Genomic DNA, 15813 nt, shown 5'->3' with positions numbered 1-15813 from the left:
AGTGGCTTAGTCATGCTGGCTACATGACCCAGAATCTGTACACCGGCTCCCTCGGCCAATAAAGTGAGATGAGCGCCGCAACCCCAGAGTCGGCTACGACTGGACCTAATGGTCAGGGGTGCCTTTACCTTTACCTAAGCTGATATAGCCCCTTGCTACTCAGTACTACATTTTTTGCAGGTAAGTGAGAGAACGACAAGTTTTAGAGCTAAGCAAAAATACATGTGCTTTCCTAGAAGCAAGACTCTTCATGAACTCACTAGGATATAGTGATATACCATAGACTAGTGTTTAGACGGGTGAGTCAGCATGAGACTTAGGTTTGTGCTTTCTCCTGCACCCCCCCCCCATCAGTGTGACCAGAAGAGAAGTTTGGAAGCTTTCACTTCTGTTTTTAGATTAATCTTAATTTGTCAAGATGATCAAATTTGGACAAACTGTGGTTAATCTTAACTACGTCTTGTTGAAACAAAGAAGCTTCATAAACTCGTGATTAGGGTTGTAACACTAAACAATGGTTAATCTGAAAGGAAAGTACACTGGTACCTCGGGTTACAGACGCTTCAGGTTACAGACTCTGCTAACCCAGAAATAGTGCCTCGGGTTAAGAACTTTGCTTCAGGATGAGAACAGAAATCGTGCGGCAGCGGGAGGCCCCATTAGGTAAAGTGGTACCTCAGGTTAAGAACAGTTTCAGGTTAAGAATGGACCTTCAGAATGAATTAAGTTCTTAACCCGAGGTACCACTGTAGAAGCTTCTGATATCATGGCCATGCTGAAGAAAAAAGCAGGGAAGGGGGAGCATGTAGGCCTAAGGCTTGCTGTAGCATATTCTAAAAGTGTTACGGAGGTATCTCGGTTTTGAGCGTCTCAGAAGCCAAATGTTTTGGTTTTCAGTGCCGAAAACCCAGAGGTAAGTGCTTCCATTTTCGAATGCACCTTGCAAGTCGAATGGCTTCCACTGCATGTTTCCGATTTCCTCAATGGAAATTGCAGACGGTCCTTTGCCCCTCAATTTTCAAATGTTTTGGAAGCCAAATGGTCTTCTGGAACTGATTACGTTCGAAAACCGAGGTACCATTGTACATCTGAATACCACCAACATATCAGCTAATGCTGAAACTATGAAATTGCTCCTAAAAACAAAGAGCTAGTAGCCCTTTGCTGAAACAATAACTCCCCTGATTAAAGCTATTTTCATATTTAAACTCAGCAATGTGTACCTAAAACTTTGCCTGGTCAGTTCTCCGCATCTCAGGAGAGTGCCTTTGTTGACTTGAAATAGTGTGGTGTTTACAGCACAGGGAAGACAACACCCCCCCCCCACCCTAACATGGAACAGAAAACTAATTTCTTTCTTTGGCCCGTGATCCCATCTGCGTTCAGCTGTGGGGAGCTGATGGAGGCTGCATCTGTGCATTTGCCCAGCTGCATTAAATATGTGTTTTGTTGGTGAGAGCTTTCGTCTGTTTGGTGGCTTCCAAGTCCCAGGGGTTCAGTGGTCTCTGTCCTCTCTGCTAGCTAGCTTGAGTGTGGCAGGGTTCAATAGAAGCCGCCACTGGAGCAGCTGCTGCTTCTCCTTGAACTGCATAGGAAGCATTTTTGCTGTCTTTTGTACAGCAGCCCCGTTGGCCAAACAATAGTTTGTGCTTTCAAGGCCATGTGGAGAGTCACGTGACCCGTTGCTGTTGCTGCTGGGGTCCTTACCCATCTGTTCTCTCCACTCTTTCTGGGTTATCAGGCACAGGTCCAAGTTCTCTCCAGCAGCCAGCCTCCTGGTCAGAGATTACGAGCCAGCGCTAACCTTCCTGGCGGGGGTGGTGTGGCTTTGCTTTTATGCAGATTAGCCATGTGCTTCTCACTTCAAGACATTTGAGGAAAACACATTTCCTGTGTTTAGCTCTCAGTGGGTGGTTCCTGGCTTTACTGTACAGGGACGGAGGGTTGGGGCCTATGAACTAAGAGCACTCTGGAGAGGGATTACAGTACACTGCCCCCCTTCCCATTCCACCTCCGCTGCTACGTCACCACAACACAACCACTCGTGCTCTCATAGTGTTGGTGTCATTCATTCAGTGCCAAGATTGCTTTAAAAAATTCCCTTGGCCCCAGTTCAAACAGGAGTACAGCTGGGATGTGTTAGATTTTAGGCAGTCTGCCCTCAATTTGAGATGAGTTATAAATAGCTGTGCTGACTTCCTTAACTAGCACACTCTGAGGTAAAATGCAGGTTAATTACTGTGGGAATCAATTAGGGCTTCTCTCCGTTAAAGAGCCAGCAAGACTTTTTTATTATTATTATAATAAATCAGATGACAAATCTGGTCAGGAATGAATTCCAGACCTAAGGTAGGGTTTTCATTTTCTCCATAATCCAAGGAATCTGATTTCTACTTCTGCTCAACACATATACAGTCTTTTTAAAAAGTCCTTTGCCTTTTGCCTTCATTTCTACAATTAACTATGATAACCTTGTAACAATTTCCAGAGGGATAGCTGTGTTACGGTAGCAAGAACAAAGAAGGGTCTTGTACACCTTAAAAGACTTAATAAATTTATTATGGCATAAGATTTTGTGGACTTCCGAGAGTAGAACCTGAAGCAGTTGATTCAAATGCAACAAAGGAGATTCTGACTAAACATTAGGAAGAACTTTCTCACAGTAAGAGCTGTTTGACCATGAAATGGACTATCCTGGAAGGTGTGGACTCTCTATCAGAGGTTTTTAAATGAGGTTGGAAAACATCCGTCAATGATTCTTTAGCTGTAATTCCTGCATTACAGTGGGTTGGACTACATGGCCCTTGGGATCCCTTTCAACTCTAAAATTCTTCGATTCATCAAATGCACAAAAGTAAATTACCCTGAATTTCAGGTATATAGATACATGATGGGGGAAATCGTAAACAGTGAGGACATGAAATTTTATAATAACCTTGAACAAAAGGCCTCCTTGCTTTCTTTTGCTATCAGAAACCAGATTCATGGCACTGTCATAGCAAGCTTTCTTTATCCAGGAAATAATTGTTTTCTGATCCCTGAAAAGTTGACAGCATTGTTAGTTCTGTGGCTGAAACATATTTCATTTAGCCAGGAAGCAACTGACTATCCTTGGGTCTAGGCCAGGGGCCCTCAAACTACGGTCTGAGGCCAGATCCGGCCCACCAGGGTCCTGAACTGGCCCGCCCGCAAGGCCTGAGGCTCGGAAGTGGCCAGGCGGGAAGAGCCTTGAGGTAAAAGTGTGTGTGTGTAACGTGTGTAGCCCTGGTAACATGGTTGCTACCACCGGCTTTGGCTGCTTGATAATGGCATGCTGTCCCTTTAAGCCACCGGAGGGTGGGACGGTTGCGAAGGAACCCCTTCCATGCCAGCCCTTACCCTCCTCCCTTCCCCTCAGGCCGGCTCCGTGCTCGCCGGAGCAGTGCCTCGCCGGCCTGTTGCGCACACGGGCCTCATGTGGCGGCCTTGGCAGCCTTAAAAGTTGGGGAAGCACCAAAAACACAGGCAACAAATGCAGATAGAATTAGCAAGAAGAGAAGTCTCGATCACAACAGTTTATTGTACAAGGGAATCTCCATGTAAATAGTGGTCAAAAATAACCCAGAAGAAATGAAGTTTAAAGGTGAGGTATAGGTAACTTATATTATTACTGATAGCGCCTGTTGTGTGTCTTTCCTGGCTATTATTTTGAACAAGGTTGGTTTTTTTTAAAAAATACATGAAAAAGAGCATGTTCTGGCACCTCTTTAGTCTAGCCCTCAACAGTGTCTGAGGGACAGTGAACTGGCCCCCTGTTTAAAAAGTTTGAGGACCCCTGGTCTAGGTAGAAGGTGAGAGAGGTGGGAATTGGGAAGGTGTGGGTCTTGCTCAAAGAGGGCCAAAGAACAGAATCTTTAAGCTCTTTGCCTGTCACTGCTAACACATGTTTCAAAAGATTTCAGTCCTATGCATAGTGGTATTTGTGTATGAGCAGGTCACCGCAGATGGGGAATGAATATGCTATGTGGTTTTAAATCAGATTTCCAGTTACCTCATGTATGTTTAATTGTCATAAAGTTGGACTAAGAAATTTTGGGAAGAGTTGCTCTTCACACAGAAATAACTTACAGTACACTGCTCGTGCTCCATTTACATGTTTTACAAGTGCATTATTGGGGAAAGGTGTTAATTCTGCTTCTAAAGTATTTAGACTCTCTTGTACCTGAGAGCAAAGTGGCATTTCATAGGTTAATTACATTCTCTACAGTACTGCTTTAGTAATACCCTTGTAGGAGAGCTATTGTATTTGATACTCTGGCTGTTTGGAGGTGAGAATTCTGAATTGGGACCAATTAGGCCAGTAGCTATTGAAGTCTGTTGAATTGCTAATTGTCTATAAAGTGCAAGGAGAGTAACTGTAAATATCTGTATGGTGATCAGGCTTCTCACTTTGTACAGATGTGGGTTTTGGGAAAAGTGCTATGGAATTGGCAATTTTGAGATTGCTTCTCATTTCTTTGAATGTAGGTGAGTTGCAAGCAGGGGGTTGGGGTTTCAATGATCAAGGAGTAGCGCTTTCTCTGTTATGTATGTCTGTGGAAGGACCTTCAGCTTTTGAAGTGCAATCATGATAATCTATTCCTGTGGTTTCCTTTTGAAAGGATTTCCCCTGTGTCAGTCCAGAAGAGAATCTCCAGCGCTTTTCAGTCAGGGTTTGGTATTTCCTTATTTATCCTGATGTATTCTTGCAAATGAGCCAGTATCACTTTTTTTCCTGCCAGTAACAGCTTCTGTCTCTTGTATAATATCATTCCCTGTATTTAACTCTGGCAGCTGTTCCTCACATCAACATTCACTGATAAATACCCAATTCAAAGTTTAAGTGGAATTTTTGAGAATAGGGTAACTGGTACAAAACGGTGGGCTGTAATGAAAGATTTGTGAAGGGGGCACCATGTTTTATTACTGTGATTACAAACCCAAACCTTTTACTATTTGGGAGTCTTTCAGACCCTTGGCCCTTTCAAACCAGAACTTGCTGGTGTTTATGGATTTCAATATTACATACTGCTTTTTCAGGCAGAACAAAAACAAGAGAGTGTTGGCAGAGGTGGTCCCACTTTTTTTTTAGTCAAGATAAACATGGTTAACACTCAGAAAGTAGACTCATGTCTGCCTCAAGAAAAGAATATCAATGACACTTATATAAATATGGCATTTTGGGTGCTTTGGAAATTGAAGCTTTGTTTTTTGTCAATGGCATCATATTAACTATATTTGAACTCAAATGTGAGGAAAGTAATGAGTGTTAATCTGGTCTCCTAAAAGCTGTTTGTTTAACTTGCAGGCACTTGTCTACTGGTCTTTAATGCTAATAACATCTATAAAATTTTGGAATAGGTGACTTACTCTAGAGGGGTGAAGTTTCCTTGGACTGTGTAGTGACCTACAATATGATGCCTATGCCTTGACTGAGAATTTTCATTTTCTTCATGGATAATTTTATATGTTGGCAACTTTAAGTGAAATGTATTTGACTTTTGCCTTGTCTATATGTTGTTGTTTTTTACTGATGAGTCTGCCTTTCATGAGTAAGACTGTAACATTTATATAGTTACAAAATTTCAAATTGCTATTTAAAACAAATCTTACAATTTTCTTTCCTAGCCATCCAGCCCAATGGATCAGATGGGAAAGATGAGACCTCAGCCTTATGGAGGAAACAACCCATACTCACAACAGCAGGGACCTCAGTCAGGGCAACAGCAGGGCCACGGATATCCAGGACAGCCGTATGGGCCTCAGACTCCCCAGAGATACCCAATGGGAACTCTAAGCAGGACACAAACTGCAATGGGCACCGTCTCTTATGCACAGCAGGTAAAGAGAAGTGAATTGCGGATTGATGTTAAAAATCTGAAATGCATAGAATTACTGTTTGTGTGTAGTGGCCAAATGCCAGTGTAATGGGCAAGAATGCCTGAAGTACTTGTGTGATGAAGTGTTGCCACAAGATAAGCAAAAAAAGTGTGTTATTTATTGTTGAGTATACTTTAACCAGCTGCAGCAGCAAAGAGGTTCTTTACAGAATCCTAAACCTTCTGGGTAGCATTAGATTTTCTGGCTGCATCTTTGCACTTTGTTTGGATCTCCACCCAGAGGCGTAGGAAGGTCAGGTGGTACCCGGTGTGGAAAATTTCTTGTCAACCCCCCCCTTTTATTTTTTGCCTCCAAAAATGGTTTTACATCATTTCATATTTTCCTACAAAGGAATGTGGATTCTGGGCCTCTGATAACAGGTAGGCGACTGTGGACAAATACTTAAATTTATAGAATGGATTTTGTTTAGGCTTGTGTTATTTTATTTATATTTATATTTATTCTTTATTTATTTAATAAAATTTATTTTAAAAAACCTGCAAAGTGGTTTACCAAAAAACAAAACAAAAAACACAGCAGTAAAATCAAGAAAAATTAACAATCCTACTTTAGAACATACAAAAGCTAAAATATTAAGATTAAAATTACTTCAGCTTCCTAAGCATCTAGGTATTCTTGCCTAAAGAAGAATGCTTTTAGCAGGTGTCCAAAAAGAGTCTAGCAAAGGCACATGCTTTATTGCAATAGGCGGGGAGTTCCAAAGTGCAGGTGCTGTCACAGTAAACAATTCAGTACAGATATTATGTGGAACCTGTAGTAGTGCTTGAAATTACTGAAGGGGAGGTTTTATTTATTGTGATTTCACCATGCTCTGTATTATCTGAAAAGGAAAACATTTATTTAAAAAACAGGACTGCACAGCAGCAATCTAGTCTCATCATGATTAGTGGGACTTATTCCCAAGCTGATGATGCATAAGATGGGCTGCAATCCTATGCACCCCTTGCATCCAACTTGTACCTAAAACTCTGCACAAGCCAGAGAATTGTCGAGTTGGAAGGGACCCCTGAGGGTCATCTAGCCAAACCCTGGGGCAATGCAGGAATCTCAACTAGACCATCCCTGACCGATGGCCACCCGTCTTCTGTTTTTCCCCTTAGCCAGGACACACAGCAACAGAGACTGGAGGTGGGGGAAAAGATAAATTTTGACAATGGGGCAGATTTGTCAGGCGTGTTCAGGAACAGCTTGAAGACTTTACACAGAGAGGAACCCCACACAGGTTTCCCCGCATGTAACGTAACAGGCAGGGAGCCAGCTCAATTAGAGAGAAAGACATTGGGGGAGAACAGAACAAAAGAGTACCAAAGTCCGCCCATTTTATCCTCTTTGAGATGGTGGCGCTAGGGCTCTGGGACCCCCCCCCCCCCAATATTTACTTGTCTTCAATGTATTGTTACCACTGTTATTCTATAGGCTGACTTTCCAGGATCCGGGAAGCCCAGCAGAGGGTAGGGCAGTAGGGCTGTTCATAAAAAAACCTTTTTTTTGAAAATGCCTGCTCCAAAGGTCCTATCTTACTAAACTAGGGATTATATAGTTATATCTGAAATTTCATGCATATCAGTTAATATCTTGACCCTGCTTCACTAAATTGAAATTTCGGCCTTCACAACATAGGAAAACTGCCAAGTAAACAGCTATTTTTGTGGAGGAGGGTCAAGATGTTAACTGATATGCCTGAAATTTCATATAAAACTATATAATCCCTAGCGTAGTAAGATAAGACCTTTGCTAAGACCTTTGGAGCAGGCATTTTCAAAAAAAAATTTAGGAACCGCCCTAGTAGGACAGTAATTGTTCCTTGATAATTTGTCACCCCCCTCCACGATGGCACCCAGGGCACCCCCCCACGTCCCTGTCTCCACCTACATTTTCTCTTTCTTCCTTGCATAGATCCCTCCTTACGGACAGCAGGGACCTAGTGGATATGGGCAGCAGAGCCAGACTCCCTATTACAACCAGCAGAGTCCTCATCCCCAGCAGCAGCAGCAGCCTTCTTATGCCCAACAGCCGCCATCTCAGACCCCTCACGCCCAGCCTTCTTATCAGCAACAGCAAACTCAGTCTCAGCCTCCGCAGCTCCAGTCATCCCAGCCCCCATACTCCCAGCAGCAGTCGCAGCCACCACATCAGCAGTCTCCATCTCCGTATCCTCAGCAGTCAGCGGCTGCCCAGCAGCATCCACAGAGTCAGCCTCCCTACTCCCAGCAGCAGTCACAGTCACCCTACCAGCAGCAGCAAGCTCAGCAGTCTGCTACCTCGGCACTTTCTCAACAGTCTGCATCTTACCCTCAATCTCAGTCGCAGCAGCAGTCGGCATATTCTCAGCAGCGCTTCCCACCTCCACAGGTAAGACTTCTTCCAGGTGCTGCTGCAGACCTGTTCTTGGATGTCAAGTGCCAGCACAAAGCAGTGTTGTGTCTCTTGGAAACATTACACAGTGACACTAACTGATTTGGTTGTGCTGTAGCCTTTTACACCTTGGGTAAGGGTCTTTATGCTTTTAAAGGAAGAAGTAAGGATAATTGCAGCTCTGTTAGGGAGCAAGTGACCACTCAGGTGTGGAAAATCATAAAGTGTTGTTGGCTCGTAAATACAAATTGGGTCAGGCATGCACAACTTGTGACCCGGCAAGCTGAATGTTCTCATTAGCCATCTACAGCTGCCCACCAGGAAGTTCAATAAAAAGAACCTTCTTTTGCCTATCTGTGACCACAAAACAGGGAGTTGCCAAGTAGGTGGGAAGCCACAGCACATAAGTGACCTGAATTAGATACTTCTGTTACATTTTATATCCTTCCTTTCCTCCAAAGAGGTCAAGGAGGTGTGTGTCTCTTTCTTCCCCACCCCATGATAACAGGTTAGACTGAGAGATAGTGACTGGCCCAAGGCCACAATGATCTTCAAAGTTGGGGTGGGGTTTGAAGACACTAACCAATATATCACAGTGTGGCTATCAAATATAGGACAGGGTAATACAAAATGTATATTTAAGCAACTGGATGAAGAATAGATCAAAGCTAGAATCCATGTGCCAAGCACCTTAAAAGTGGAGAGAGAATTCCCTTCTCAACCTTTAGGCCAGGAACAAGTATGAAGGACAGTGGGGAGAGGTAATTAATGATGGGATTGAGACCAGCAATGAGGGTATTTTCTTTGGCCTCTGTAAAACTATATTGAAGGGAAATGAAATAGCAGCCTAAGGAGCTTTGAGCCCCTTCCCTGTGTGCAGCTTGTTTAAGTCATGGCAGATCCTGTAGCACCATGCCTGCTGACCTTGGAAGACATAGGCAGAACTGGGCATGGATAATGCCTCAGCATAGCATTTTTTCTCCGTGATGCATTACTGAGGCAGTGGTCTTCTTTAAGGCTTTCTATGCTTTCAGCTTAAGGCCATAGGCATAGAAAAATGTGGGCAGCAGTGCTGCCTGAAATTTGCCTCATTGGAGAAGGGCTAATGGGGAGCTAACTGTCTGAGCACCTATTTTGTTTCTAAGCACAAGAAATGGCAGAGTGCTTGTGGGGGCTGCCAGCCTATGCATTACCCCCATCTCTTTGCCAGAGACACAGAGAGGGGAACAGCTACCCAAGAGCCCCTACACATCTGGGATATCCAGCAAGGGGCTTGGGTGGGTGTTCATTTCCATCTCCATCCTTTCGGACTACATCTGGGTGGGTAACCTTTTTTTCACTCCCAAGACCCACATTCTCTCATAGGGAACTGCATGCTAATGATGGGTGGGGCTAGAGACAAAATGTGGCAGATTAATGGATGTGACTTTCTCATGCCTGTTAATGGGCCCTTCAGGAGCTGACAGGCACAATCTTCCTGGCCTAGACTTCTTCTCTGTTCTACCTCCCCCTCCCATTCTGAGTAGGGTTTTTTTAGTCTCACAGGAAGAGAGAGGAGGGAGAGAAGCCTGCTCCTGATGAAAACATGAAGCAGCTGCACCGCATTCAAAGGGGTCTGGGATCCTGGCTCTGCGACCCACCCCCCTTTCATGATTCAGACTCCACACCATTGAAACTAGAGACATCATATGGGGCAGTTGATTGGAACAGTGTGTGTTGATAGAACAGGGCTAATGCTGTGAGCCAGGGTGAGGATAAAATAGTGATTCTTTTTCCATTTCCAAGATCTCTTCTCTTTTGTTCATTGGATTGATCTCTTGCATTTCAGGAGTTATCACAAGACTCGTTTGGGTCCCAGGCATCATCGGCTGCCTCAATGGCTTCCAGTAAAGGGCAAGATGATGTGAATTTGAATCTTCAGTCCAGACCCTCTAGCTTGCCGGTGAGTCAAAGGTCCCATCTTATAAATGGCTTGGGTTTAAGTTATTGGAAGCACTGCAAGCTACTTAATATGCATAGCACATGTTCTCGTTGGAAATAAAAAATAGGACCATGTATTTATTAAAGCCAACAACATTTGGGCACCCACTTGCAGCAGGGGGGACTTGTTGGAAATGGATTAAAAATAATAATGTGGAATTCTGAAAACAACACCCTCTACCATACCAGAATATAAATCAAATTTCTACTTGGGCTATAGAGTTAAGCCTGAAATTTACAGATTATATGTGGTAAAATCTCTTACTTCATTACACATCAACACCTGCTATACTCTAGTGGAACTTGTTACTGTGTTAGTTACTATGTTATAGGTATGGACATTTTGGTGTCAGTTTAGATTTATTGCTGCTGTGAAACCAACCAGTAGAAGATGAAGTCAACAAAGCTGCCCTGATACTCTGCAGAAGAGAGAAACCATATTCTACCATCAAATCTTGGTCATCTATTGCTTCTATACTCTGTGTCCTCTAGCCATTTATCAGTCATTTATCAATATTCTTTTAGTTTTAGTCCGAGTGTGATAAGGCTGTGGGATTCAAGTTTTAGTGGTGGTCCAATTCACTGTTGGTGCCAAGCAGTGCTGTAGCTGGAGACGTAAAGGATCATACATACTGCTAACTATTTATGGCTGTTGCTGTATCTTCTGTGTCTCATTGAGAATAATTAGTAGGCTAATGACTTCATATGTATAGCTTTTCCCTGTTCCTGAAAGGACAGCCTTTTCATAGTGTTTGGGAAAGCTGTTTAGTGCATTGGCCCAGTGCCAGGTCTCTCCTCAAGGGACTGCCCCCAGCAGGCTCAAAGGAGAGTTTGAGCTGCTGACCTAGAATTTGTTACTTCTGCTTGTGCTGGAGTGCTATTTGGCTTTCAGAGCTCTGAGTGCTCTCAAATATGCAGTTGCATGAGCAAAATGCAGAAGAGGTTAAATGGATGGCAGAAACTGCATGTTTTAAATATTTCTAGGATTTATTAGATTACTTTCTGAAGAGGAAGTTGACGCACAACAGTTCAATAAAAAGTTATATTTAATATATGTAACAGAATGCAGTGTGTGTTTCTCCCCTCCTTCTGAACTAATGAAAGTTGCAGAGTAGATTCATGCTTTCTGATATGATAACATGTTCAGTGTTACCACCACTTCTTTTAGGAAATATTGCTTCTTGTAATGAGTAGTTTCCTTTCACATAGTTCTTCCGAAACTGTATCTTATTTGACTAGATCAGCCTTATTCAATCTGATGCCCTCTAGATACTTTGAGCTACAGCATCCATCAGCTCTGACTACCAGCCATGTTTGCTGTGGCAAATAAGAGTTGTAGTCCAAAAAGTTTGGTGGCGGGCATGGGGTTGGGAAAGGCTGGACTAGACAATGTGGACTTCCTCTAGGTTTTGATGTTAGCTGTTAATTCTTAAGTGACAGAATAAGTTCTGATGTTGAATTGGAATGCAAGATAGAAGTTTCATTTAGTAGTGTAGTGGTGCTGTTTCCGCAAATTCTTTCAGTTGATGGTTTGTCACTTGTTGAAATTAGTTACTATCTTTAGTGCGGTGATTTCTTTTCAGAACAAAGTAGGGGTATTTCACATTTTTGTGACTTAAAGGGTGGCTAGGCATATAGTCCGCTAGTGTTTCAGGATGTGCTTATGAGAAAGTCTCCATCTCTTTAACCAACACTAGGACCAGCTAAAGTCCCTAGATGCTTGAAGAATTAGTATTCACTAGGGATTGATGGGTGTGCTTTTCTTTCTAGATGAGCTCCGTCTCTCTGGGAATTTAGGTTAGTTTTGCTGGCTTAGTGGATTCTGGGTTGATAGACAGCTGCTTGTTTTGACTAAGCTTAGCAGCCTCTTGCGTTCTCTAGCTTGGTAATCTGCAGTCTCTTTACATTTGTGACAACTAATTGGCACAAGAAAGTGTGTCCATCTGGGTACCAGGTCTCTGCTCCTCCAGAGCAGTCATATGCATGTCCACTCAGTCTCATTGTGTTGAGTAGGACATGCCTTCAGATCACTGCATGCTTGCCTGATGTAAATGACACTGAATTCAGTGGGACTCACCTCTGTGTAGAAATGCATAATGTTGGGCTGTTGGTGTCTGTCCTAATACTGCACCTCTGAGAGGTCTGGGACAGCCCCCTGCCCGTGTCCCCCACTCCTCTAATTTTGGTGCTGGAACGGGGATTGGCAGGATCCCATAATTGTGTTGGGCATTGGAGGCTCTTGAAAGTCTAGTACAACTGTGAGAACCCTGCCAGCCCAAGCCTTCCAAATTCAAATTTGCTGCTAGACAAAGGAGCACAAGTGTTTATTTTGATTCTGGGAAGCCAAGGCCCTTGAACTTCTTCTGCTTGCCTTCCAAAAGAGTCCCAGCCTTTACCTCTTGCTGTCTAGGAAAAGGTTGGGGTTCATGTAGGTAGCAGAGTTCTACCTTTGGGTGCCTCTGCAGACTACTGCTGAAGTGGCCAGCTTCCTTTCCAGATTGCAGCTGGAAAACTGGGCTTTCTCTCTGCCTCTTTCTCTTTCCACCATTTTCTTAACATTTTAACCTAGAAAGGAACAAACAAAAAAAAATGCTGCTGCTGTTGTGACATGCCTGAGGTTGGGGCATGGCCCTCTAACTTAAGGCTACTTTTCTAAATTGAGTACCTGAAGGCCACCACATAATCCAGAAATCCTTTGTCATGGCCAAGTTCGCATCTGCCTGTTTCATATACATTATGCACAAAGGAACATTTCTCCCACACCACCACATTTTTATATAAATAGATTTTCTGAGCCCTCAGTGTGCAGATAGAAATGTTGCTTGTTCTTTCAGCAGTACCAGGGGGAAACTTGGGAATTTGCTGTTCAGGGGCATGAATGCACCCCATCCCTTCTCCAATCTAGACAGGTGTCTATATAAAAAAACCAAAGTTGTTGTGTGCATGGAACAAATTCCACATGTGCATTGAGACTTTCCCCCTCTCCTTTTCCTGTGCACTTCCCTGCGCCACCGGAGTCTGCTCTGAAGGGTTCGGGGAACACCAGAGGGCGAGGGTGGGTGCAGAAAAAGTGGGGGAGAGACCTGTTGGGTTGAGAGGACCTTGTTTCCTGTTCACATATCCCACTTAGCGCTACATTGAACTCCATCCATTGAATTTGTCTAATGTATTGTACACAGTCTAAAATGGGAATTAGATCACTTTAGTGTTGCTTCTACAACATTTTGGATTGAGAAGCAGCTGCATGTACAGCTCTGAATGCTAGTAATAAAATGCACATAGTTAAGATGGCCTCCTCCTTAAGATGGCAGTAGTGATGGCGAATAGTTCAGTAGAGAACAGGGCTGGATGAAGTTGGGGGATTTCAGTGAATGGTGGTTGAAAGAAATGTTCACTTTTGACTCCTCCCCAGCCCCTCGCCCTTTTCTTTATTTGGAATGGGAGGACTGTATGCATTTAAAGAGCTAAACTTCCATCTTTCCCAGCCAGCATGGTCAGTGGTGAGGGACAGTGGGAGTTTTGAGTCCCACAATGTCTGGAGGGGCACAGGTTCCTCATCCCTGGCCTAAAAAAGGTAGGCAGAGCTGTTGTTGGTGTATACTTGTGGGAGGCTGTATCCCAGCAATTCAAGAAACTATAGGTGAAGACTGAGATACAGTTTCATAGTTGTGACTGGAACTTCCTTTTTTTCTTTTCTTTTTCTTTTTCTTTTGCTTTATACACCTTTTACTTCATCTTGACAACTTTGGAATTTCTCTTTTTATATCTCTAAGGCATTCTGTATTAAGTTACTTGTGTTTAAAGCAATGGTTTTTCAAAGAGTGACTTTTGAGGGAGTGGGTCAGCAATCCAACCTATATAAAGTGACCTGCCAGCAAGTTTTGTTGCCATGAATGGTACTTTTACAAAACTTCTTCTCCTGCAACTTGGCACACAGGACTGCATTTAATAGAAGGCTGCCTAGGTGCCCTAACTTAAAAGGAATAGCTTAAGGGTATATCCAGCTAACTCTTACTCAAGGCAGACCCATTGAAAGTAATGGACTTGACCAACTTAGGGCCAATAATTTCAGTAGGTCTACTCTGAGTAAAGGTTTGTAGAATACAACTATTATTTTTCTTTACTAAGCAGTGTTCACTCTTAAATGACTATATCATTTGTTAGCAGTATGTGCACAGTAAAATAGCGGGAGGAATGGAAACAGGGCTATAGCTCAGGTAGAACACGTGCTTTGCATCTTGACAGTTCCTGGTTCAAGCCATAGCATGTTCAGGTCGGGTTGGGAGAGGCTGGTTGGCTGAAACTATGGCGAGCTGCTGCCAGTCAGTGTAGACAGTATAGAGCAAGATTCAGTATTAGCAACTCCCTAAATTCATAGGCTTACAGTGTTACTTAGGCTCAATTAACTTCGCCACAGCTCAGAATTTGATAAAAATGTTTCACTTTGCTTCCAAGAAATACGCTTTTAATTGGCAGGTTAACCCTCCCCTCACCTCTAGCACAAATGATCAGACACTAAGTTGGTAGTGTTATTTTATTGCCACGATCTAACTTGTGCAGAGGACTACTCTTTTTGAGGTGTTCATTACAGCAATAATTTGACCTTGTTTTCATGTTTCCTTAGCTGGCTAAACTCTCTCCACTTCCGTGATACTGTGCGGCGTGGCATTTTGACAGCCTGATATATACTGTCTGGCTATGCCAAATGAACTGTGGGTTGCTTAGACTGTATGATGGGATGCTTCTGACTGTGTGCTAACCACTTAATCAGCCTTCCACTTAATCAGAACTTGAAACTAACGGTAAACATGATTATAGCTTCAAAGATCAGGTGTGTGCTCCTTTTTAATCCACTGTTTTTAGTGTATTTTAGGCAGCTTCACAATAATAAATAATAACAGCACTTACTGTGCTTCAGGGTGTTTAAAGTGTTTCATGTTATCTTGTTGTAATCCCTTGCAACAACCCTCTGAAAACTGTATTATCATCATATTTGGGTGGGAAGCTTAGGCTGAAAGTGAGTTGCTTAAGGCCATCTAGCAGAGGCAAGATCTGAACCACAGGCTTTGGAATTCATCCCTCAGACTCTTAGCCACTGTGCTATACAAGCCATGATGATCATTTGTGCTGATACAACGCTGAACAGCAGTACAAGGCAGGAGGAATTTGTATTCCAGAAAGGAGTGGGTGGTGTGGGGAGTGGCTAAGTGATCTGTGGCCTTCTTCAAATTGCTTAACCATGTTAAGCAAATTGTGACTGTGTGCATATGCACATAACCACCCTTGGTTGCAGAGACAATTTTAAAAAGGATTCAAAATGAATAACAGTCCAAGCAAGTCTTGCTTGATCAAAAATGGTCAGTCAGTTGATAAATCAAATGCTATATAAACTCTGAATTTGTATAGCTGTGGTCTGCTCAGGAATCATTTTGTCCATGCTGCTGGAAAAGGTACCACTGGGAAGCTGAGAGGGTGTCAAATGTGTCATCCAAAGACCAACACAGTTCTTATCTGGAAGCAGAACAGTGCATATCTTGAAGCAAGGACAGAAATAAGGGG

At 43.1% G+C, this 15813-nt stretch overlaps 1 protein-coding gene across 5 annotated transcripts in view; it reads left to right on the top strand.

Annotated features, from left to right (window-relative positions):
* ARID1A (AT-rich interaction domain 1A) overlaps positions 1–15813 on the top strand; it is a 124697-nt gene that overhangs the window by 61475 nt on the left and 47409 nt on the right. For all 5 annotated transcript variants that reach the window (XM_081015899.1, XM_081015897.1, XM_081015896.1 and 2 more), the window contains 3 exons: positions 5647–5859; positions 7816–8271; positions 10103–10216. In XM_081015899.1, coding sequence (XP_080872025.1) covers positions 5659–5859; positions 7816–8271; positions 10103–10216 — 771 coding nt within the window. In that variant the 5' untranslated portion in view covers positions 5647–5658. The remainder of the gene's footprint in view (positions 1–5646; positions 5860–7815; positions 8272–10102; positions 10217–15813) is intronic.

The sequence above is a fragment of the Podarcis pityusensis genome (genome assembly GCF_964106645.2).
Source record: "Podarcis pityusensis genome assembly, chromosome: 8".
Taxonomy (NCBI): domain Eukaryota; kingdom Metazoa; phylum Chordata; class Lepidosauria; order Squamata; family Lacertidae; genus Podarcis; species Podarcis pityusensis.
The sequence above is the reverse complement of the archived record's forward strand: the minus strand, read 5'-3'. Positions and strand labels throughout refer to the sequence as shown.